Below are 23,834 nucleotides of genomic sequence, written 5' to 3' on the forward strand. Positions count from 1 at the left end.
TATGCCTGAGGGCTCCAAGGCATGTATCTGCAGGTCTCTGAAAGGATGCTTGTTGCCTGATCAGGGCCTCCTCTTTCTTTCTTTGTTTATGCTCTTATATTATCTTGGACCCACTATGGTAATTGCAGCTTATCTGACATCTCTCTTGTGATATTTTAGAGATATTGTTGCTCCAATATAATGGAGACTTGCAGGATGCTTTAGCCTCACATTTTAGCTTTAGCCAGCACATTTAAAATATTGTCTTAAGATACACTGCGTCTGACATATTGTATCTATTATGTGAATGATTTTACATTGACTTTTAGCTATAAGTTCAGTGAGTAATATTTTCTTATTTGGAGCTTGAAGTGACACAGTATTTGCAAAATTTTTAAAAAATGAACAAGACAAAGATTAGGAGAATGGAGGAGGAGTATCTTAAGCTCACCTCATCCTAGGGGCACACCAAAGTAACAACTACGTCTGTGTATCTCACTCTGAAAATGATGTGAAGGCTGGAAGAACATAGCTTCCTTAGTTAATCACGGAGAGGAGGCAACACTGAAAGGAAAAGAGGGGCAGAGATATGGTTGGGAGCCAAAGCCACAGCAAGACTAACCACAAAAGGGAGAGACATCACAAGCATGGAGAAACTACAAGATCAGACCCACCAGGCACCTCAGCATGAGGGACATGCACTGAGAAGATGAGTAACATCTAGTCTGCCTTAATTTGGCAAGCTTTGAAAATCAGCTGTGCCTAACTCTGGGTACATTAAGAATTAATGGGCTTAGCTCTGAGAGGGTCAAAAGGCCATAGGAAATTGAACTTCTCTTCTTGAAGAGCTAGCACAATAAATAACCCAACCAACCCAGCCTTTAATAGCAGTTTGAATAGTGCCTGGGGTATATGTGAAGAGTAATTTACTAATCTTAGAACATGGGCTAGGGGGGGATTTCTACAGGAGATTTCTTCAGGAACAAAATAGCTGGCAGATACCATCTCTCCTCCCTCCCTCTAGCCTAATTTACTTGGCACTGTGGATATCAGCAGGAACACCATCTATCTTGTTAGCACCATGTGCCCTAAATCATGTTCCACTGCAGACTCACCCCATCCTTCTTGCCCACTTCAGCAAGCATTTGTCAAAAGGAGCTCCTGCCCTGACACACTATGCAAGCATCTCCAGTAGGGACTGATGCCACTCCAAAGTGTTTCCTCACCTGCAGACAGTGGGAAATAACACCATACACCAGCACATGGGCAGTTCCAGCAGCTGAACATTTTAGCTAGCCATGTAGCCTTCCACTGTGACAAACACACTGGATGGAAATAGGTGGTTTGACTGACAGCTCCAGCCACCAAGAAAAGCAAATTCAGGGGACCACATATAGAGAGTACTCTGACAATTGGTGTGCACATAACTGCATTGCACAGAGTGAAGACAGCTAGCCTGACTGCTGACATTGCCCACCAACAAGCCCATGGTTATCTCAGACATACTCCATAAAAGCACAGGCACCAAATCCTGTACTATGAAACCACAGAAGGTAAAGGCGGTCAATGCAGCTTGCTAGACTGAAAGCCCAATCAACTAGTGGCTCAGCCACAACAGTAGTGTTTACACAACCCATATTCAAGAGATGTCCCTGGACTACATTGTTCTGGTGAACAGGGGACACTGACAAACAGATGCTACAAGACCTCTTCATCACAAGACCACTACTCTTAATACTAAGAGATATAGCTGACCATCTTAATACCTATAAACAGAGTTAGACAAAATGAGGCAGAGGAATATATCCCAAATGAAAGAAGACAAATTAACAACAAAATAACTAAATGAAATGGAAATAAGTATTAAGCCTAATAAAGAATTCAGTAATATCATAAAGGTTTTCAGTGGACCTGAAATAAGAGTGGAGGATCTCAGTAAGACCTACAGTAAAGAGAGAATATATAAAAAGAATCAGTCAGAGATGAAGAATTTAATAAATGAAACAACAACAAAAAAATACACTAGAGAGAGTTAATAGCATATTAGGCAATGCAGAAGAACAAATCAGCATCTGGAAGATAGATTAATGGTAAACAAGCTGAACTACAAAGAGGAAAATGACTAATAAAAAATTAAAAATTAAAAAAAATAATAAAAATAAAAATTGGTTACGGGAACTCAGTGACATCATTAATTGTAGTGATATTCCTATTATGGGGAATCCAGAAGAAAAAAAACAGAAAGAAGAGGAAAGAAGACTTATTTGAAGAAATGATAGTAAATTGATCAGTTTGGAGATTAAAGCACAAAAGCAATGGAATCAATTATATCTACAGGAATTAGTCTGGAGATTCACAGAATAAAAGGATGTAAAATATGACAGGGTATACAGAAAATGAGGAAGAGAATAAAAATGTAGGACATGAATGTGTTCAAACTTAAGTCACCATCAAGTTAACAGACACTGCAAGATAAGATGCTATATGTGAAACCAATGGTAACAACAAATTAAAAACCTGTAATAGACACACATACAAAAAAAGAGAAAGGAGCTCAAGCATAATATTAAAAAAAGTCATTAAAGCGTAAAGAAGGGGGTCAGAGGAGAAGAAAGGAACAGAGAACAAAAACAACCTATCAATAATTTCTTTAAATGCAAATGGACTAAATACTTTAATCAAAAGACAGAATGGATAAAAAAAGACTCACCTGTATACTGTCTACAAGAGGTACTTCAGACGTAAAGATACATGCAGACTGAAAGTTAAAGGATTAAAGAACATTTACCATGAAAATGGAAACAACCAAAAAACTAAAGTAGTAAATAAATTTTAATTGACATAAAGGGCGAGATTGACAGCAATACAATAATAATGACATTAACACACTATTTACATCAATGGATCAGTCATCCAGACAGATGATCAAGAAGCAATGGCTTTGAGTAACTCATTAGTCCAGATGGACCTAACAAATATATACATAATATTTCATCCCAAAACAGCAGAATACTCATTCTTTCAAGCACACATTTGACATTTTCTGTGATAAATCACATTAGGCCTCAATACAATTCTCAGTATTTAAGAAGAATGAAATATAATATCATGCATCTTCCCACCAGAACAGTATGAAACTAGAAATCAACTACTAGAAGTTATCTGGAAAGAACACAAATACATGGAAGCTAAACAACATGATACTAAAAAAATGAATGGAAAGAAATCCAAGAGGGGAAAAAAAAAAAAAAAAAACATGGAGAAGGAGTGTCTTGGTGGCTCAGTCAATTGAATGTCTGCCTTCATCTCAGGTCATAATCCCAGGGTCCAGCATCACGCTCCCTACTCATTGGGGAGCCTGCTTCTCCCACTCCCTCTGCCTGCCATTTCCCCCTGCTTGTGCTCTCTCCCAATATATCTCTCTAAACACAGGGTAAAAGAAATTGATAACAACTGTGCAAACTCTTTTGGACACAGCCAAAACATTTCTAAGAGGGAAATTTATAGCAATACAGACCTGCCTAAAGAAACAAGAAAAATCTCATATCTTGCAACTAAAAGATATAACAAAAGAACAAAGCTAAAAGCTATTAAAAGGAAGAAAATAATAAACATTATGGCAGAAATAAATGAAATAGAGACTAAAAAATAATACAGAAGATCAATGATAGCAGGAGTTTGTTCTTTTGAAAATAAGCAAAGCTGATAATCTTGAGCCATATTTACCAAGAAAAAAGAGGACTAAAATAAATAAAATCAGAAATGAAAGAGGACAAATACAACACCACAAAAATGAAAGGACTGTAAAAAAATTATTATGAAAACTTACTAATCAGCATATTGGACAACCTAGAAGAAATGAATAAACTCCAACAAACATATAACTGCAAAACTGAATAAGAAAGAACTAGGAAATTTGAACAGACCAATTACTAGTAAGGAAATTGAATCAGTAATCAGAAAAACTCTCAACAAACAAAAGTTCAGGACAAATTGACTTCACAGGTAAATTCTACCTAGCATTTTAAAAAGCATTAATACATTTTTGTTTTCAAATTGTGCCAAAATTTAAAGGAAAGAAAAATTTCCAAATTCATTCTACAAGACCAGCATTACCTTGATATAGAGAAGCTTTGCACAGTGGCAGTATCGTAGCCAATGAGGTTTATCCAAGCGCAATTATTGCTAATTAAAACCCTTGATATAGAGAAATTTGTTGCATTTCTATACATCAGTAATAAATTAGCAGAAAGAGAAATTAAGAAAACATCCCCATTTACAATGGTGCCAAAAAGAATAAAATATCTGTGAAGAAACATAACCAAGAAAGGTGAAATACCTGTACTCTGAAAATTTAAAAAAATATATCAGTGAAGGAAATTGAAGGTGACATAAACAAATGAAAAGATATTCCATGCTCATGGACTGGGTAAATTAATATTGTTAAAACGTCCAAATCCTTCAAAGCAACCTACAGATTTAATGCCGTCCTTATTAAAATACCAACAGCATTTCCTACAGAACTAGAACAAACAGTCCTAAAATTTGTATGGAACCACAGACAAACCCAAAGAGCCAAAGCAATCTTGAGAAAGAAGAACAAAGCTGAAGGTTTCACAGTCCCATGCTTCAAGAAATAATACAAAGTTGGAACAATCTAAACAATCTAAGCAGTATGGTATTGCCATGGAATCATACGTATAAATCAAAGGAACAGAATAGAAACTGCAAAAGTAAACCCACAACTATATGGTCAATTAACCTTCAACAAAGGAGGAAAAAATATGTAATTGGAAAAAGACAGTCTCTTCAACAAATAGTGTTAGAAAACTGGACAGCAACATGCAAAAGAATGAAATTGGACCACTTTCTAACATCATACACAAAAGTAAACTCAAAATAGATTAGGACCTAAATGTGAGACCTGAAACCATAAAAATCTTAGAAGAGAGCTTAGTAATTTCTCTGACATCAACGATAACAACATCTTTCTTGATATGTGTCCTGAGGCATGGGAAACAAAAGCACAAATAAACTATTGGGAGTACATCAAAATAAAAAGCTTCTGCACAACAGAGGAAACAACCAACAAAATTAAAAGGCAACCTACTGAATGGCAGAAGCTATTTCCAAATGACATATTTGGTAAAGTATTAGTATCCAAAATATATAAAGAACTTATGCAACTCAACACCAAAAACAAACAAGAAAACCAAATAGCCCAATTTAAAAATGGGCAGAAGACGTGAACAGACATTTTTCAAAGAATATATCTGGATGCTAACAGACCCAAGAAAAGATGCTCAACATCAGTCATCACCAGGGAAATACAAACCAAAACCACAGAGATATCACTTCACATGTGTGAGAATAGCTAGAATCAAAAAGACAATAAATACCAAGTGTTGGCAAAGATATGGAGGAAAAGGAACCCTCACACATTATTGGTGAGAATGTACATTGGTGCTATCACTTTGGAAAATCAAGTTGAGTTTCCTCAAAAAGTTAAAAATATAACTATCATATGATCCAGTAATAACACTTCTGGATGTTTACCCAAAGAATACAAAATACAATTTCAAAAGGATATATACACTTTTGTTTATTGTAGCATTATTTACAATAGCTAAATTATGGAAGCAGTCCAAGTGTCCATTGATAGATGAATGGATAAAGAATATATAGTGTGTGTGTGCGTGTGCATACAATGTTTCTCAAACACTATTACAGTGAGTATTGGCAGCCTGGGGCTTTCATCACCCAAGTATTAAGAAGTCACTGATAATAAATTAATGATGGAGAGAGTAATTGAAGGAAACTTAGAGGCATAAGTTATGGGTTGATCAAGAAGGATCCTGAAAGTCAGGGTAGGCTTTGGAAATTAAATTAATAAGTACTTATTTCCAATTCAATTCAATAATTGAACTTATTTCCAATCCAATTCAATAATAAATATAATTTATCCTTTATATCAGTATGTTACAGCAGAATTTACATGACTGAGAGGTTTGAGGGAAATAATTTAAAATTTCTTCCGACTGTTCTCTTTATTTTGTGAAAAAAAAAATCTATGAGAGTCAATGCTTTAACATTTTTAAACATTACATTTTTGAAATATCTTGCTTTTTCATCTCAGTTAGCCAGACTACTTGCAGTCAACAGTATCAGAAAATTAGGACAGTCCTTTGCCTTGTTTTCTGCCTTCGAAGCAAGCCAAAATACCTTTTGTGTCAGGGACAGCCATTGCATATGTGACGAAGGATTTTTTCTTTCATTAAATAAACAATAAATCAAATTTCTTCCCCCAGAAAAGTGATGGGAAAGAAATAAAACTAGCCTATGGGTAAAGTCAAGTTTTGATAATACTGTTATGAAGCCTTTTAAAAATGATTTAAAAATGATTTTTCTAGCAACCTTGTCCACTGAAATTACTATTGCTTATATCAACATATAAGGTTTATATATACTTTTAACCCTTAACATGTCTTGCATGCCTTTGAGGCCACTGACAAAGTACCATTTCTGGCTGATACTCTTAACTTGGCATTTGGCATTTCCCTTCAGATAGATATGTTTCTCTCAATTTACACATTTTGTTTCTTTTGTGGATTTGTTTTTCAATTCACATCATAAGTTTGGCATTTCCTGCATTCCATCTTCTACCCCAGTAGTTTCTAATGCTACACTCACTAGATGAGCCCATTTAGCCTTGTCCTCAACTACCACTATATTCTGGTGACTCCTAAATACACAATATCAACCCAGACCCTCTAATGAACTATGGAACCATGTATTTCAATTATTTATTACGTATTTCCACTGGGTAAATTTCCAGGTCAACGTGACCGTCTACTCCATAAACCTAAAACCTTTTTCTTTATCTGGAATTGGTGCCTTAGATAGACTCTTGGGTGTTATACCGGGCTCACTTTTCTCCTTCTCCTCCTATCCAATTAGTTATCAAATTCTGGCAACTCTACTTATTAAATATATGATTCATTGTATATGCTACTTCCACTGCTATTGCCCTTAGTTGAGGTACTTGTCCCTTTGCCTAGATTTCAGTTTTAGCTTTTTGACTAACCTTATTACCACTTTCACCCTACCACAAACAATCCTCCTCTGCCACCAGTATCATCTTTCTAAAAACAATTATAACCAAGTATATTATTTCCTTTCCTTTTCATAACAAAGTCCAAACTTCTTAACCTTAACATCCAAGATTCTTTTATGATTTGACTCCTGAATTTACAATGTTATTGCCCATTCTTCCTCTTCAAGCAAATCTTAAGTTTCCATTCTCCCAATACTCTTTGCTCAGTATCTGCCTTCTTTTGCCCATATTGTTTCCCTACTTGAATATCCTTCCTTTCTTCCACATTTTCCCCCTGGCTGGTCCCTAACGAGCCTTCAGAGTTCTAATTACCTGTCACTTGCCCTGAGGACTAGTTCCCTGGCCTTCTCAGAATGAATTAAATGCCCCTTGCTCTACCATATCACTTTTGCCTTTGTCAACCACACTATCACTGTGAGTTAAAATTATGTTCTCATTTTCTGTTTTACCAGACTGCAAGTGTTAAAGGCAGAAACATCTTTTTAGTCTTTATGCCTAATTGCAACCAGAATGCTTCATCCAGTAGAGTTGCTTAAAGAGTATTTATAGAAATTTAAATTACAGAATCGATCAAAAAAAAAGTAACTGTGCTATCTTAAATCATTAGCTATCAAGTCCTTATTCATTAAAAAAAAATCATATATATATTGGTGATTGTATGTCAGTGATTGTGCTGTAGCTTTTTTGTGCTCCTCAAACTTCTCTCATACTTTGTGTCAGAAGGTGCTGACATTTGGTTGTAAATTAAACATTTCAGTACGTGACAATTTTTACAACAGCACAACCTATATATTTGATCAAAACTCTGGAAGTAACACAGAAGAACTTAGATTATATATGCCATATGTTACCATACACTTTTTTTTAAGCATTAAGGATTGAACAGCTTGCAACAGGGCTTTTGTCAGAAATTATCAGGTCAAATCACTTAAAAGGAAAGGGTATTTTTCTTTACTACTTGTTAAACATAATTAAGGATCATCCATCACTTTCTTCATGAAGTTTTTTATTTTGATCATCATTGCAAATGTACTGACTTTACCTGATTGTTATCATCAGTGGGAATTTGATCTGAGTGTTCCTGTCTTTGTTTCAGTATAAAGTAATGAATGATGTTACAGTTAATGGGGAAAAAAATAACACTTTTGTACCGGGCATGCTCAAGTCAATTTAACAGTGTACATTTATCACAGATAAGCCCTCTAAAAGGTGGCTATTTTAAAAAGCTATTTTCTGAGTTACTTTTCATTCTGTTAAATGGAAAATATGCTTTCTGCTATAAATATTGGTAATTTCAGAAGTTTTAAGTTATTTTGGCAAAGATTTGCCTTTTATATTATAATCTACTAAAAATATTCATTTTTATTTCTAGTAATCCCAGAATGCAAAAAGAGGAACAAGCAAGCCCCCCAATAAAGGGTAGCATAAAATAGAAGTAAATATATAAATGTAAGTGGAATCTGTTTTTTAAAAAGGACAAGTGAATTAACAGTTATATGATGAAGTAAAAATTTTCAAATTAGAGATTAACATGAAACAAAGGCCTGAAGTGAAAAAAATACAGTAGGTCAAATATTTAAGCACCATGAAACGCTTTCTTTAGAAAGTTATGAATTGACTAAGAAAAGAATAAAGAATGAAAATGTGTTCCTGAAGATGGCAGTGGATAATTTATTAATGTTTTAATATAGCTGACTAATTGAACCTAACTTTCTATGGTCCTGTCATTTTATACATATTTGTTTTTGGAAATATATATGTATTCTCAGTATATATACCAGGGTATATATCAAATATATATTTGGGAAAATAAGATATGTATAAGAATTCTTAGGTGAAACAGATGTTATTAAAATAGCTCTGTGGAAAATAGTTGATGTTCCCACCGAAACACTTAATTTTTGTTCCTTTAATTAAAGATTTCATCTATAATCATTGTTTTAGCTATATTCAAATACAAATAATTTCCAAGTTTATACTTTAATTCATATATCTTTCCATATTTTTAATTCATTTGTCCAGCTACTGTCTAGACATTCTGAAAGTCCCTACAACATATCAAAATTTACAATTTTTTTCCTAGCCTATTTCTTCTCCTCTGTTTTGTCTCAGTTATGCTGTTATCACCAACCATTCCTGCAAAAATATTGAAACATCTATTAGGCTCCTTCTTCCTCCTACCCACATGCAATCAGGTGCCAAATCTCTTTGATTTTACCCTTTAAATATTTTTCTAATGTGCTCCCTCCTCTGTATGCCTACCTGTTGACTTAATTCTGACTTTTATCATCCCTCACTTGGTATTTGGTATTAGCTCCCAACTTTTTCTGTAACTCCAGACTTAACTCCCTTGAATCCATCCTCTACCTGGCTACCAAGAATTCCTCCAAAACACAAATAAGGTTATGTCATTACTCCTTAATAGACATAACTGACTAGAACCCCCATATCCGGATTTATCTTTTTGCTTCTCTCTCCTTTAAGTACATCAGTGCTGGGCTGTGATTCACAAAAAAGGCAAAATGAGAACTGAAAAGAGATGGAGAGAAGATTTTGACCATTTGAGTCAGTGCATTTACCCTTTCCCTACCATTATTCCTCTGCCACTAACACTAAGAAGGGCTGAAAAGAGGTTGTGAAGGTGTGAAAGGCCAGAGGATTCACACACACACACACACACACACACACACACACACCCTCTCTCTCTCCCTCTCTCTCTTTCTCTAAACTCAACCAGATGGGTGTTTATGCAACTAATGTATCATTGAACACTACATCAAAAACTAATGAGGTACTGTATGTTGGTTAATTGAACATAATAAAAATAGCTAACTAACTAAATAAATAAATAAAAGAAGTCCTGGAAAGCAGATTGGATGAAAAGAAATAAAAAGTAGTGACTGTCAATAAAATAAAATGAGACTGGAGTAAGTTTCAAAAAACAAAAGTGACCATTAAACTATGGATCTACCTAAGACATAATTAAAGATGTTAAATAAAAATAAAGCACAATTGAGGGGCGCCTGGTGGCTCAGTGGGTTAAGGCCTCTGCCTCCGGCTCAGGTCATGATCTCAGGGTCCTGGAATCGAGCCCTGCATCGGGCTCTCTGCTCAGTGGGGAACCTGCTTCCTCCTCTGTCTCTCTGCCTGACTACATGTGATCTCTGTCTATCAAATAAATAAATAAAATCTAAAAAAAATAAATAAATAAAGCACAATTGAAAGCAGTGGTTTTATAGAACAAAATCAGATTATTTTTACATCCCAAAGATTTAAGATTCCTCAACAATCTGATTATACTCCCTGGTTGGACATGATCAGCTAGGCAGTTTTTTCTTTTTTCTTTTTAAGTGATTCATAGCTTATGTCATATTATCTATTTCTTAAAGTGACAGTGCTAAATAAAAGGGAGAGATCATCATTTTACAGGTGTAGAGGTTGAGGATCCAAGACATTAAATAAAAGGTTCACAGTTATTCATTTTGGAGTTCTAGATTATAAATAGATATTTCTATAGTTATCAGTTCCCTGCAATGGAATAGAATAGGAAGACAGAACAATTCAAACCTTTTTTTTTTTTCTTTTACTGCTGCCAGACAGTCTGACATTAAAATTAATTAAGGTAGGAGCACCTGGGTGTCTCAGTGGGTTAAAGCCTCTGCTTTCGGCTCAGGTCATGATCCCAGAGTCCTGGGATCGAGCCCCACATCGGGCTCTCTGCTCAGCAGGGAGCCTGCTTCCCTGCCTGCTTCTCTGCCTCTCTGCCTGCCTCTCTGCCTACTTGTGATCTCTGTCTGTCAAATAAATAAAATCTTTTAAAAAAATTAATTAAGGTCAATTCATGTTTTTATTTTCTTCAGGAAAGGAGTTCATTCTAATAATCTATTTTATAAAAATGTCTTTATGTGGTTATCTGCTCAGAGTTTAAAAATAAACAGAAACCTCTCAGAGATTAAGTAGGACCTATCACAGAATGGAGAACCCAGATATGGACCCTCAATTCTATGGTAAACTAATATTTGACAAAGCAGGAAAAAATTATCTTCAATAAATGATGCTGGGAAAATTGGACAGCTATATACAGAAGAGTGAAACTAGATCTTTCTCTTACACCATACACAAAGATAAACTCTAAATGGATGAAAGACCTCAATGTAAGACAGGAATCCATCAGAATCCTAGAGGAGAGCATAGGCAGTACATTTTTTACATCAGCCACAGCAACTTCCTTCAAGGAAAGTTTCTAAAGGCAAGGGAAACAAAAGCAAATAAAGAACTTCTGGAACTTAATCAAGATAAAAATCTTCTGCACAGCAAAGGAAACAGTAAAAAAAACAAAGAGGGAACCCACAGAATGGGAGAAGATATTTGCAAATGACACTAAAGATAAAAGGCTGATATCCAAGATCTATAAAGAACGTCTCAAACTCAACACCCAAAAAACAAATAATCAAGTGAAAAAATGGGCAGAAGACATGAACATACACTTCTCCAAAGAAGACATACAAATGGCTAACACACATGAGAAAATGTTCGTCATCATTAGCCATCAGGGAAATTCAAATCAAAACCACATTGAGATACCACCTTACACCAGTTAGAGTGACCAAAATTAACAGGACAGGAAATAACAAATGTTGGAGAGGATGTAGAGAAAGGGGAACCCTCTTACACTGTTGGTAGGAATGCAGTTGGCACAGCCACTTTGGAAAACAGTGTGGCGATTCCTCAAAAAGTTAAAAATAGAGCTACTCTATGACCCAGCAATTGCACTACTGGGTGTTTACCCCAAAGATACATATGTAGTGAAAAGAAGGGCCACATGCACCTCAATGTTCATAGCAGCAACATCCACAATAGCTAAAATGTGGAAAGCACCGAGATGCCCTTCAGCAGACAAATGGATAAAGATGTGGTCCATATATACAAGGGAATATTACTCAACCACCAGAAAAGATGAATCTAACTTTTGTATCAACATGGACAGGAGGAGATTATGCTAAATGAAACAAGACAAGCAAAGAAAGTCAATTATAATAAGGTTTCATTTATATGTGGAGTATAAGGAGTAGCATGGAGGACATTAGGAGAAGGAAGGGAAAAATGAAGGGGGGGGAATCAGAGGGGGAGATGAACCATGAGAGACTGTGGACTCTGGAAAATAAACTGAGGGTTTTAGATGGGATGGGAGTAAGGGGATGGTTTAGTCCTTGGGAGTTTTTCCTGACCTGCCTCCCAATTCCTGGTGTATTCCCTGTTATCTTTCCGTATCACTATACTTAGGTGGTGATCTTTCCTGTTGACTTGTGAGTTCCTTTTAAGGGCAAGGAAATTATTTCACCCTCTTAACCAGTTTAACACAGTGATTTAGCACACAAGGGATTCTCAGTAAATGAATGTTTTGTGTGTGACTGATGGATGACTGTCAACTAGTGAATTATCAGAAATACTAAATCACAGTGACCAATTTTAATGAGTTCAGAGTTGTTCCTTTTTAATTTCTCAGGCTCTATTATGTATTAATATTTACTCCTTTATAGTATAAAATAAATTGAAATTGAAAACAATATATTACCCAACTTACTCTGTTTTCAAATTTCTATCTATTTTCAACTTTTCAACAAAAGTGATTTGGGGGATCATTTTATTATTTTTATTTGTTTTGTAGGATTTAGAAATTTACATATTGATGACCAGATAACTCTCATCCAATACTCTTGGATGAGCTTAATGGTGTTTGGACTAGGATGGAGATCTTATAAACATGTCAGTGGACAGATGCTATATTTTGCACCCGATTTAATACTAAATGAGTAAGTAGTAACTTGAATTTTGTTTGTATTATCACATAAGTGTATATGTAGGATAATCTTGAAAATTACATTTCAGTAGATGATTACACATTTAGTATCCCAAATAATAGAATTTTCCTAAAATGTTTATCAGAATTTTCTCAGAATATAACTTGACAAAACAAAATTTAAAAATTATATTATTATAACAGTAATTTGATATTTGGAGATTTCCCCTTTTGTTTCAATATATAGTAGTCATCTCAAATCCATTTTTTTAAACTTCAAAAGTGTATCAAGAAATATACTTAAAGATAAAATGAAATTTTCAGTTTACTAAATTAAAATTTTATACCTTGGTACTAATGAAGATAATGATGATAATGATATAAATTAGAAGTATTTTTGCTTGAAATTATTGACTTACCTTCAAAAAGTAAAGATATTCTCTCTCCTCTTGGAGGAAAAAAATCAGACTGGTAAGTTGTTTTAAAAACTGAAAGATAAATATTTCAATTTTCTTAGCTACATTTAAATTACCATAATTAATTTTCTATGTATAACCTTAAACTGACAAGAATCTTTTCATGGAAATATTTATACCATTCTAATGATGAATGCTGACTCAGAATTATATGACATATTGTTACTTTTGTTTTATAGTTAACAGATAATTTTCATATATTTTATTCCATTTTGCCCAATAATCCCTTGAAATAGGTAAGGGATCAGTGCCCTTCATTTTACAGTTCAGGAAACAGGCTCAGAAGAATTGCATATCCTACCAAAGAATCTGAGTGACAGGATTAATTTTAGCTCTTCTGAGTCAAAATCTAGTTTTCTATTCACCATTTGTGTTAGCAGCATGTGACTAATGTGGCTATTGCAGAACAGCTCATGGTAGAGAAAATACCTTTTTAAAAAAATTTCTGCAACCTTCAGAATGTTTGGCCTTGTCAGTTATTTAATTTTTTGTACTGTTCTCTTTGTTACCATACATTTCCCCTAGAATAGTTCATGCTATAACTCTTCTACACTGAACTGAATATACAGAACTATTCTACATTCTTCAGTTTCTGTGAACTGAATCCATTCTCTGATTGGATTACACACAAAACTTTATTTTTTAACAGAAAAAAAAATCAGTAAATATATGATTTCCTGAGTGTTCCTCAACTCCACATATCAATTCCTTAAGTTTTTAAATGTAATAATAAAAGTGAGAAACAACATTAATCTTTGTCAATATGTATTAAATATGGTTTCCTAACTTTAAAATTTTTAACCTCAAAAATTCACTATTGTAAATAGTTTATTTTGTTTAAAATTCAAAATGTTGTTTGTTTACAAAAAGACATTTTATGTAATATTCAAATTACCAAATCTCATTTTCTCTGATAAACTATACAGACTGGCTAAGACACTGTATATGTGTTTCTTTTTTCCTGTTCCTTTTTCTTTTGTGTTGTGTGTGATACAAGACAGAGGATGAAGGAATCATCATTTTATTCGTTATGCCTCACCATGTGGCAAATCCCACAGGAGTTTGTCAAACTTCAAGTTAGCCAAGAAGAGTTCCTGTGTATGAAAGTATTGCTACTTCTTAATACAAGTGAGTACAGCAATTTTTACAAGATGTTTACTTTCTTAATTTTTAATTCATTGGGAAAGTTGTAAATGACAATATGATCATATGGTTATACATGAGGTATGATTCTTAGATTGTGGTTACAAAGGAGAAATACCTAATATACTGTCATAGACATTAATAAAATTACTTCATATTTCTCAGGTTTTACATAATTGTAAAATAGCTCACCAATTAGGCAATTTTTTTCAGATAAAATGTGCTTAAATGACTTTTTCATATTCACCTAATTAGGTATTATGAACTAATTAATACTGCATAAACACAAACTATCTTGCTTCCACCCCCATTCCACAAAAGACTTACTATATAAAATATACAATTTTGTTTGGAACTATTTTATTTTATGTCAAAATAGGCAGTTATAACACATAACCTACAAAGATCAGTAGTATAACACAACAGCAGTTTATTTGTCACTCATATTCACAATGCAGTGAGATAGCTAGAAAACTCAAGTTCCTTACATATAGGGGCTCCACCCTTTCATAGCAGCTTGAAGTCCTCCAGTAGATCTAACAAGAAAGACAAGCAGCAAGTGAGAAAAGACCTGGAAGTGGGGCCTAGAAGTATCATGTCACTTCTACCCACATTTCATGACCTATATTTAACGGTAGGGTGGCTGGGAAATTTACTGTAGTTCTATATGCAGAAGAAATATCATGAAACACATAGCACTGGTCACCAGGAAGATGGGCAAATATACATTTCACTCTTTCTCATATACAAAGAACACAAACATCTCTACCTCAGTGGATCCCCAAGTGTCTGGATGGGAAAATTTTTAAAAACTGCTTTTGCTTTTCACCTTTTTCTGTGCCCTTTCCATGCATAGGTAGGCTCAGCCTTTGAATATCTGAATTGATCCTTTCACTCAGTGATTTGAAAGAGAACCTAAGGGAGCTAAGGTGAGCCAAGGGTTTTTCTCAGTAGTATCTTCTCAGGGACTTCTTTCCAGTAGCACAAATCTCAAATAGTTGAAGGTTGGGAATACACATCAGGGAAAAAAAAGACAAAAAAGCTAAATCCTTAAAAAGGAAGTTTTCTTCATGAAATCTATGTAAAGACAGGGACCAATACAGGATCTAAGTATCATAGCGCTATCCCCATACTTTGGGAACACTATTTGGAGCAGAGACTTTCAGGCCTAATTTGAAAAAAGAGCATAAATTGGGCTAAAGTACTGATATGGAACTAGCCAAGAGAGTCAATTAGAATAAATTCAATATTACAGCAGTTAACTCCTGTCCTTTTCTTGGTAGTAATGAATCCTATAGCAGTTGGGTTAGAGATAATCTTAGATTTCCCAAATTGGTTATTATTATTAACATAACTCTATATTTATAGATAGGCTGCATTATGCTTAAGGGCCAACCCCTCTCCCCAAACCTCAGTAGCTTAACAAAAAAAAAAAAAAAAAAAAAATTAAGTATGTATCTTTCCCACTATATGTTCAAAGCAGATCAACAAGATTGCTATCATTGCTCATTGCTATCACTCAGGTTTCCAGGCACATGGACACTATATCTTGACATTCTTCTCTAATCACTAGGCCACTGGCAAGGAAAGAAATAGTAAGGGAAGGAAATTACATATGTATAACTTTCAGTCACACACCATAGAAAACAAGATTCTTGGTCACTTGCAGCTTCAAGAAAAGGGAAAAACAGCAATATTTGGTGAATAGTACTTATGATTTCTACATTCTAATAAAAATTCTAATGAGATATTTGAGGAGAGACTTGGTAAAGTTTTAAGAAATTCATCTTTAATCTTAAAAAATAAGTAGATAAGTATTACAAAAATTTTGAGGTGAAGACGGAAATTGGAATTTTACCTAATTAATGCAGCGTGAAAGAAGAAAAAATACAGTAGTGTTAATCAAGTCAGACTAGTATATATTAGAACTTAATATGGTGTAAGTGGAAGCATCATGAACCAATGAGTATGGAGCAAATTAATATTGTTAGGAAAAATAAGTTTTATATTTGGGGAAAACTTAGTTTGGATATTTAGCTCAAATTATATCTTACGTATCAGATAATTCATTTAAGTGTACAAACTTAAAATGTTAAAACACACTAAAAGGAATCTAATTGATTTTGAGATTTCAAATAAGAGTTTAGAAATAAATGCAATTGGAAAGTTGACAAAGGAAAAGTTCAATGATTTGATAAATAAGTATTTAAACCTCTAATTTGCTATTAAAAATTAAAATAAAGATCTTCATGAAAATATACCAAGTTGAACACACCATTGTCCCCTCTAAAACTACAGTAAAATATTACTAAAGGGATTTTTTAAGAAATAAGAGAATGAGAGAAATCAATAACAATAAAATTCTGCAAGCCAGCAAGCAGAGCTAGGTTAGCATATCTGAGAAGTTTGGATTTCAAGGCAGAGAAAAGAAACAAACAAACAATAAATACTTTGATTTGCAACGCCAAATCTCTGGCATGTTTCTCAGTTGGCAACAGCAATGATTTTTTGAGATGGCAGTGAAGGTAGAGTTAAAAATACAAAATTCTTTTTAAAGTCCATAACCAGAAATCGTCCAACCATGAAATTGTCCCTCTCCAACTCAGGCAGAGAACTTACATTTAGTTTCTGAAGAAAATATAACAGAGGGTGGCTGGATTGTTGAACTGTAGGCAGGCACTGTTAAGGGCTAGCGGTCCTATAATGACAATAGATTAATTATACATCAAATGTTGAGACACCATCTTCCAGAAACTCCCTTCACTCTAAGAACATTGTTATCCAGGTTTACATCCTCTAGACAGGAGAATGCAAGATTGTTCTCTGCAGAAATTCTTTCGCCAGAAATAAAAAGAACTAATATGTTCATAGCAGGTGTTTCTCTTTGAAACATATCAGCCAGGTTGCCCTGTAGTAAAGCTCACAATCAATAAGCACTAACTATTGAAACAGAACTGTGATGCGGCCTTGTAGTTTTCCACTCCTGAATATAAATAACTAAGGCACCTGAGAGAGTCCTTTAACATCAAAGACAAATCAAAAAGAAAAAAAAAATGCAACTAGGAAGACACAGAAGGTGTAGGGAGATGAAAACCTCAAAAATATTAAAAAGCTATCCCTCTTTAGAAAGATAATAGAACATATTGCACCAAAGAAACAAGTACTGGATACTGTGAGAAAGAAATTACACATTAAAAACAAGGAGAAGTGAGTTGGGGGAAATTGGAGGGGGAGACAAACCATGAGAGACTGTGAACTCTGAGAAACAAACTGAGAGTTTTGGAGGTGAGGGGGGTGAGGGGGTTAAGAGAGCCTGGTGGTGGGTATTGAGGGCACATATTGCATGGAGCATTGGGTGTGGTGCACAATGAATTTTGGAACACTGAAAAAAGAAAAGCAAAGAACTTTTGGAAATTGAAAATTGAAAAGCAGATTATGAATATATATATATATATATATATATATATATATATATATAATGAAAGCAGAATTTAAATGTCAGTACAGGCACTGGTAGACAAAGTTAGGACACCTCTCAAAAGTAGAGCAAAAACCCAAAAATACAGAAAATAAGAAGTGAGGAAGCCCAACATGCAAACAGTTGGAGCACTAGAAAGAGATAACAGGAAAATACATAGGAGAAGAAATCATCAAGGAAATAATTAGTCTTAAAGGTGTTTGGAAAATTTCATGTAAAAGAATGAAGTTAATCGGGGCACCTGGGTGGCTCAGTGGTTTGGGCTGCTGCCTTCGGCTCGGGTCATGATCTCAGGGTCCTGGGATCAAGCCCCGCATCAGGCTCTCTGCTCCGCAGGAAGCCTGCTTCTCTCTCTCTCTTTCTCTGCCTGCCTCTCTGCCTACTTGTGATCTCTGTCTGTCAAATAAATAAATAAAATCTTTAAAAAAAATGAAGTTAATCATCAGAAGTTATTATCAACAGTTATATGCCAATAAGCTAAGCAACCTAGATGAAATGGATGCATTACTGGAAAACTATAAACTCCCAAAATTGAACCAGGAAAAAACTGACAGCCTGAATAGACTGATATCTAGTAACGAGATTGAAGCAGTGATCAAAAACCTCCCAAAAAACAAGAGCCCAGGACCTGATAGATTCCCTGGGGAATTCTACCAAATTTTCAAGAAATAACACCTATTCTCCTGAAGCTGTTTCAAAAAATTGAAGCAGAAGGAAAACTTCCAGACTCTTTCTGAAGCCAGCATTACCCTAAACCCCAAACCAGGCAAAGACCCTACCAAAAAGGAGAATTTCAGACCAATATCACTGATGCATATGGATGCTAAGATTCTCAACAAGATCCTAGCAAATAGGTAGAGAAAGGGAAATTAGAGAATCGATTCCATTTACTATAGCACCAAGAACCATAGGATACCTAGGAATAAACCTAACCAAGGAGGTGAAGGATCTGTACTCGAGGAACTACAGAACACTCATGAAAGAAATTGAAAAAGATACAAAAAGATGGAAAACCATCCCATGCGCTAGGATCAGAAGAATAAACATTGTGAAAATGTTTATACTGCCTAGAGAAATCTATACTTTTAATGCCATTCCAATCAAAATTCCACCAGTATTTTTCAAAGAGCTGGAGCAAATAATCCAGAAATTTGTATAGAATCAGAAGAGACCCCGAATTGCTAAGGAAATGTTGAAAAACAAAAATAAAACTGGGGGCATCACACTACCTGATTTCAAGCTTTACTACAAAGCTGTGATCACCAAGATAGCATGGTATTGGCATAAAAACAGACACATAGAACAGTGGAACAGAGAGCCCACATATGGACCCTCAACTCTATGGTCAAATAATCTTTGACAAAACATGACAAAATATACAGTGGAAAAAAGACAATCTCTTCAATAAATGGTGCTGGGAAAACTGGACAGCTATATGTAGAAGAATGAAACTCGACCATTCTCTTACACCATACACAAAGATAAACTCAAAATGGATAAAAGACTTCAACGTGAGACAGTAATCCATCAGAATCCTAGAGGAGAATGTAGGCAGTAACTTCTTTGACATCAGCCACAGCAACTTCTTTCAAGATATGTCTCCAAAGGCAAAGGAAACAAAAGCGAAGATGAACTTCTGGGACTTCATCAAAATCAATAGCTTCTGCAAAGGAAACAGTCAAGAAAACAAAGAGGCAACCCATGGAATGGGAGAAGATATTTGCAAATGACAGTACAGACAAAAGGTTGATATCCAGGATCTATAAAGAACTCCTCAAACTCAACACACACAAAACAGACAATCATATCAAAAAATGGGCACAAGATATGAACAGACACTTCTCCAATGAAGACATACAAATGGCTATCAGACACATGAAAAAATGTTCATCATCACTAGCCATCAGGGAGATTCAAATTAAAACCACACTGAGATACCACTTTACACCAGTTAGAATGGCTAAAATTAGCAAGACAGGAAACAACATGTGTTGGAAAGGATGTGGAGAAAGGGGAACCCTCTTGCACTGTTGGTGGGAATGCAAGTTGGTGCAGCCTCTTTGGAGAACAGTGTGGAGATTCCTTAAGAAATTAAAAATAGAGCTTCCCTATGACCCTGCCATTGCATTCCTGGGTATTTACCCCAAAGATACAAATGTAGTGAAAAGAAGGGCCATCTGTACCCCAATGGGGTACAGCAGCAATGGCCACAGTCGCCAAACTGCGGAAAGAACCAAGATGCCCTTCAACGGATGAATGTATAAGGAAGGTGTGGTCCAAATACACTGTGGAGTATTATGCCTCCATCAGAAAGGATGAAAACCCAACTTTTGTAGCAACATGGACGGGACTGGAAGAGATTATGCTGAGTGAAAGAAGTCAAGCAGAGAGTCATTTATCATATGGTTTCACTTATTTGTGGGGCATAACAAATAGCATGGAGGACAACGGGAGTTAGAGAGGAGAAGGGAGTTGGGGGAAATTGGAAGGGAGGTGAACCATGAGAGACTATGGACTCTGAAAAACAATCTGAGGGTTTGAAGTGGCAGGGGGGTGGGAGGTTGGGGTACCAGGTGGTGGGTAATATAGAGGGCACGGATTGCCTGGAGCACTGGGTGTGTGAAAAAATAATGAATACTGTTATGCTGAAAATTAAAAAAAAAAATTCAATAAATGCAAAAACATTAAAAAAAAGAAATTAAAAATAGAGCTTCCCTATGACCATGCAATTGCACTACTGGGTATTTACCCCAAAGATACAGATGTAGTGAAAAGAAGGGCCATCTGTTCCCCAATGGGGTACAGCAGCAATGGCCACAGTCGCCAAACTGCGGAAAGAACCAAGATGCCCTTCAACGGATGAATGTATAAGGAAGGTGTGGTCCATATACACTATGGAGTATTATGCCTCCATCAGAAAGGATGTATACCCAACTTTTGTAGCAATATGGACGGGACTGGAAGAGATCATGCTGAGTGAAATAAGTTAAGCAGAGAGATTCAATTATCATATGGTTTCACTTATTTGTGGAGCATAACAAATAGCATAGGGGACAAGAGGAGTTAGAGAGGAGAAGGGAGTTGAGGGAAATTGGAAGGGGAGGTAAACCATGACAGACTATGGACTCTGAAAAACAATCTGAGGGTTTTGAAGGGGCGGAGGGTGGGAGGTTGGGGGAACCAGGTGGTGGGTATTGGAGAGGGCACGGATTGCATGGAGCACTGGGTGTGGTGCAAAAACAATGAATACTCTTATCGCTGAAAATAAATTAAAAAATAATAATAATTAAAAAATAAAAAAAATAAAGGAATTGAGTTGGACTCTTACTAACTTAAAATAGATCAAAGGCTTAAATTTAAGAGTTTAAACTACAAAACTATTAAAATAGAGGGAAGACTTCATGATGTTGAATTTGGCAATGATTTCTTGGATTTGACACAAAAAATGCAGGCAATAAAAGTAAAAAAGATAAATGGATTTCATCAAATTTAAAACCTTAGGGCATTAAAGGTCATGAAAACAGAATAAAAAGTCAACCCACTGTATGGGAGAAAAGAATTGAAAATCATGTATCTGATAAGGAAAAAAGTATTAATATCTAGAATATATAAAGAATTACAGTGACAATTAAAACATTTTTAAATGGACAAGAGCCTGAATAAACATTTCTTCAAAGAACGCATACAAGAAGCCAGTAAGAACGTGAAAAGATCCTCAACATCACTAATCATTGGGGAAATACAAATCAAAACCACAGTGAGATACCATTTCATACACCCATTAGATGATTATTTACTCTCAGTAAAACAAAAAGTGACTCTACTGTGGTAACATTTTACATAACTAAATAATATATACTGAATATTGATCTAGCTAATATTTCCAAAATTTTATTAGGAAGATGAAAAATAGGAAGTTGTTTGTGTATGTGAGCTAATGGTATGGAGGTGATGGTGGATCTGAAAGATGGTAATAGAGCTACAGCCTCAATTTCCACACTGGAAAATCAAAAGTGAAAAATTTAAAAAAATCAAGAATCAACACCACAATGTTGCTATTTAATTCTGTGGAAGAAAAAATTAAAATAAATAGATGAAAAAGTTGAAAGTGTTTATCTCTGAAGCATGAGAAAATTTGGGTTGCCTGGGCACTACTTTTTGCCCTAATAATGTTGCAAAACTGACAATAGTAAACAATAAACAATAAACTTAGAAAAATATTTGAAATAGAACATAGGCCCCTATAAATAAGTGAGTATAAAACAGAAAAAATTAAAAATAACTAATGCTAGACTAGAAAAATATTTCAAATACCAAATGATAAGACAATTAAATAAATTGTACTCCTACAATTTTGTTAAGTGAAATTAAATGTGAGAATTAAAACATTTATTTTAAAGAATTTGGAAAGATATAAGTAAATGTTCTCAATATAATGTTAGAGAATGTCCCAAGATATAAGATTGTAGAACCTGGTGACTTGTAATACTTTATGTACTTTCTATATTTTCTAAAATTTTTCCAATGAATATATGTTATTTTAAAGTTAGCTAAATCAAAAAAATAAAGATCCTTGTGTTTTTTAAAAAATGTATTTTTATGTAAAATAGCATCTGGCTAACTGCCCATGACTCACCATCTCCCAATTTGCTACTAAAATATTTGCAAGAAATCCTAAAACTCACTTGTGGAATCAACAAAAATCTGAGTGAAAATTCTGAGTGAAAATACTGGTTGTAATAATCAATGAAAAAATGAATTAAGGTAAGGAGCTTAAAGCAAATAGAAATATTAGGAGAGTTAGTTCATTATTGATCTGAAATATAGGAAAGAGAGTAGGAGAGGAGGAAAAACTTCAAAATGTTCCAGGAGCATAAGGTGTGAGCCCAATGATTAGATTATAATATCCCCCAAACTTCTCGTTAGTGGTTGATACTAAAAAGTTGTGAGGCAATCTGGGGTTAGGCCTGATTTTCTCTTAAAGAGGATAATCGGTTCAAGTACTGGTTCTAAATACCTAGTTCCTTTTTTTTTTTTTTTTCTTTTTGATTTTTTAAAATTTATTTGACAGAGATCACAAGTGGGCAGAGAGGCAGGCAGCGGGGGTGGGGCGGGGGGAGGCAGGCTCCCTGCCAAGCAGGGAGCCCAACATGAGGCTCCATCCCAGGAACCTGGTATTAGGACCTGAGCTGAAGGCAGAGGCTTTAACCCACTGAGCCACCCAGGAGCCCCCTAAATACCTAGTTCTTAAAAGCCTAATGGGAAATGGTACTTCAGTAACCAGAAGGAAGAATAATTTTATTTTTTAAGGGTTTGATTTTTTTTTTTTTTAATTCCAGCTAACCTAGAGCATAACATTAGTTTCAGGTGAACAGTATAGAGACTCAACACTTCCATATAGCACCAAGTGCTCATCGCAAGTAGACTCCTTAACCCCCATCACCTATTTTACCCATCTTCCCATAAGCATCCCCCCATCCCTGATAACCATTAGTTTGTTCTCTATAGTTGAGTCTGTTCCTTGGTTTGCCTGTTTCTTCCTCCTCCCCCCAAATAATTTTATATTCATGTTTAAGAGTGGGAGAGATGTGAGGATTGGTTGGGAAGTGTGAAAAAGAATAACAGAGGTTTAAAATAGCTGCTATCTGAAGTAATTAGAGAGAAGAGACCATACATACATAAAGCATATTCATACAACGTATATACAACAGTAAAGTTTAAAATGAGTAAAAATCACATATTGCCATAATTGCCCTTGAAAGTTTTTTTTATATTTACTATATGAGCCATTGAAAACTCAGAACCAAAGAATTTACTTTTTGGTTTCCTTGATTCATTATCTGT

General features: G+C 34.9%; 1 protein-coding gene across 1 annotated transcript in view; it reads left to right on the forward strand.

Annotated features, from left to right (window-relative positions):
- Positions 1 to 23,834, forward strand: part of PGR (progesterone receptor) — a 101,282-nt gene that overhangs the window by 72,113 nt on the left and 5,335 nt on the right. Inside the window, exons 5-6 of the mRNA XM_059185765.1 lie at positions 12,762 to 12,906; positions 14,367 to 14,497. Coding sequence (XP_059041748.1) covers positions 12,762 to 12,906; positions 14,367 to 14,497 — 276 coding nt within the window. The remainder of the gene's footprint in view (positions 1 to 12,761; positions 12,907 to 14,366; positions 14,498 to 23,834) is intronic.

The sequence above is a fragment of the Mustela lutreola genome, chromosome 1, assembly GCF_030435805.1.
Source record: "Mustela lutreola isolate mMusLut2 chromosome 1, mMusLut2.pri, whole genome shotgun sequence".
Classification (NCBI taxonomy): domain Eukaryota; kingdom Metazoa; phylum Chordata; class Mammalia; order Carnivora; family Mustelidae; genus Mustela; species Mustela lutreola.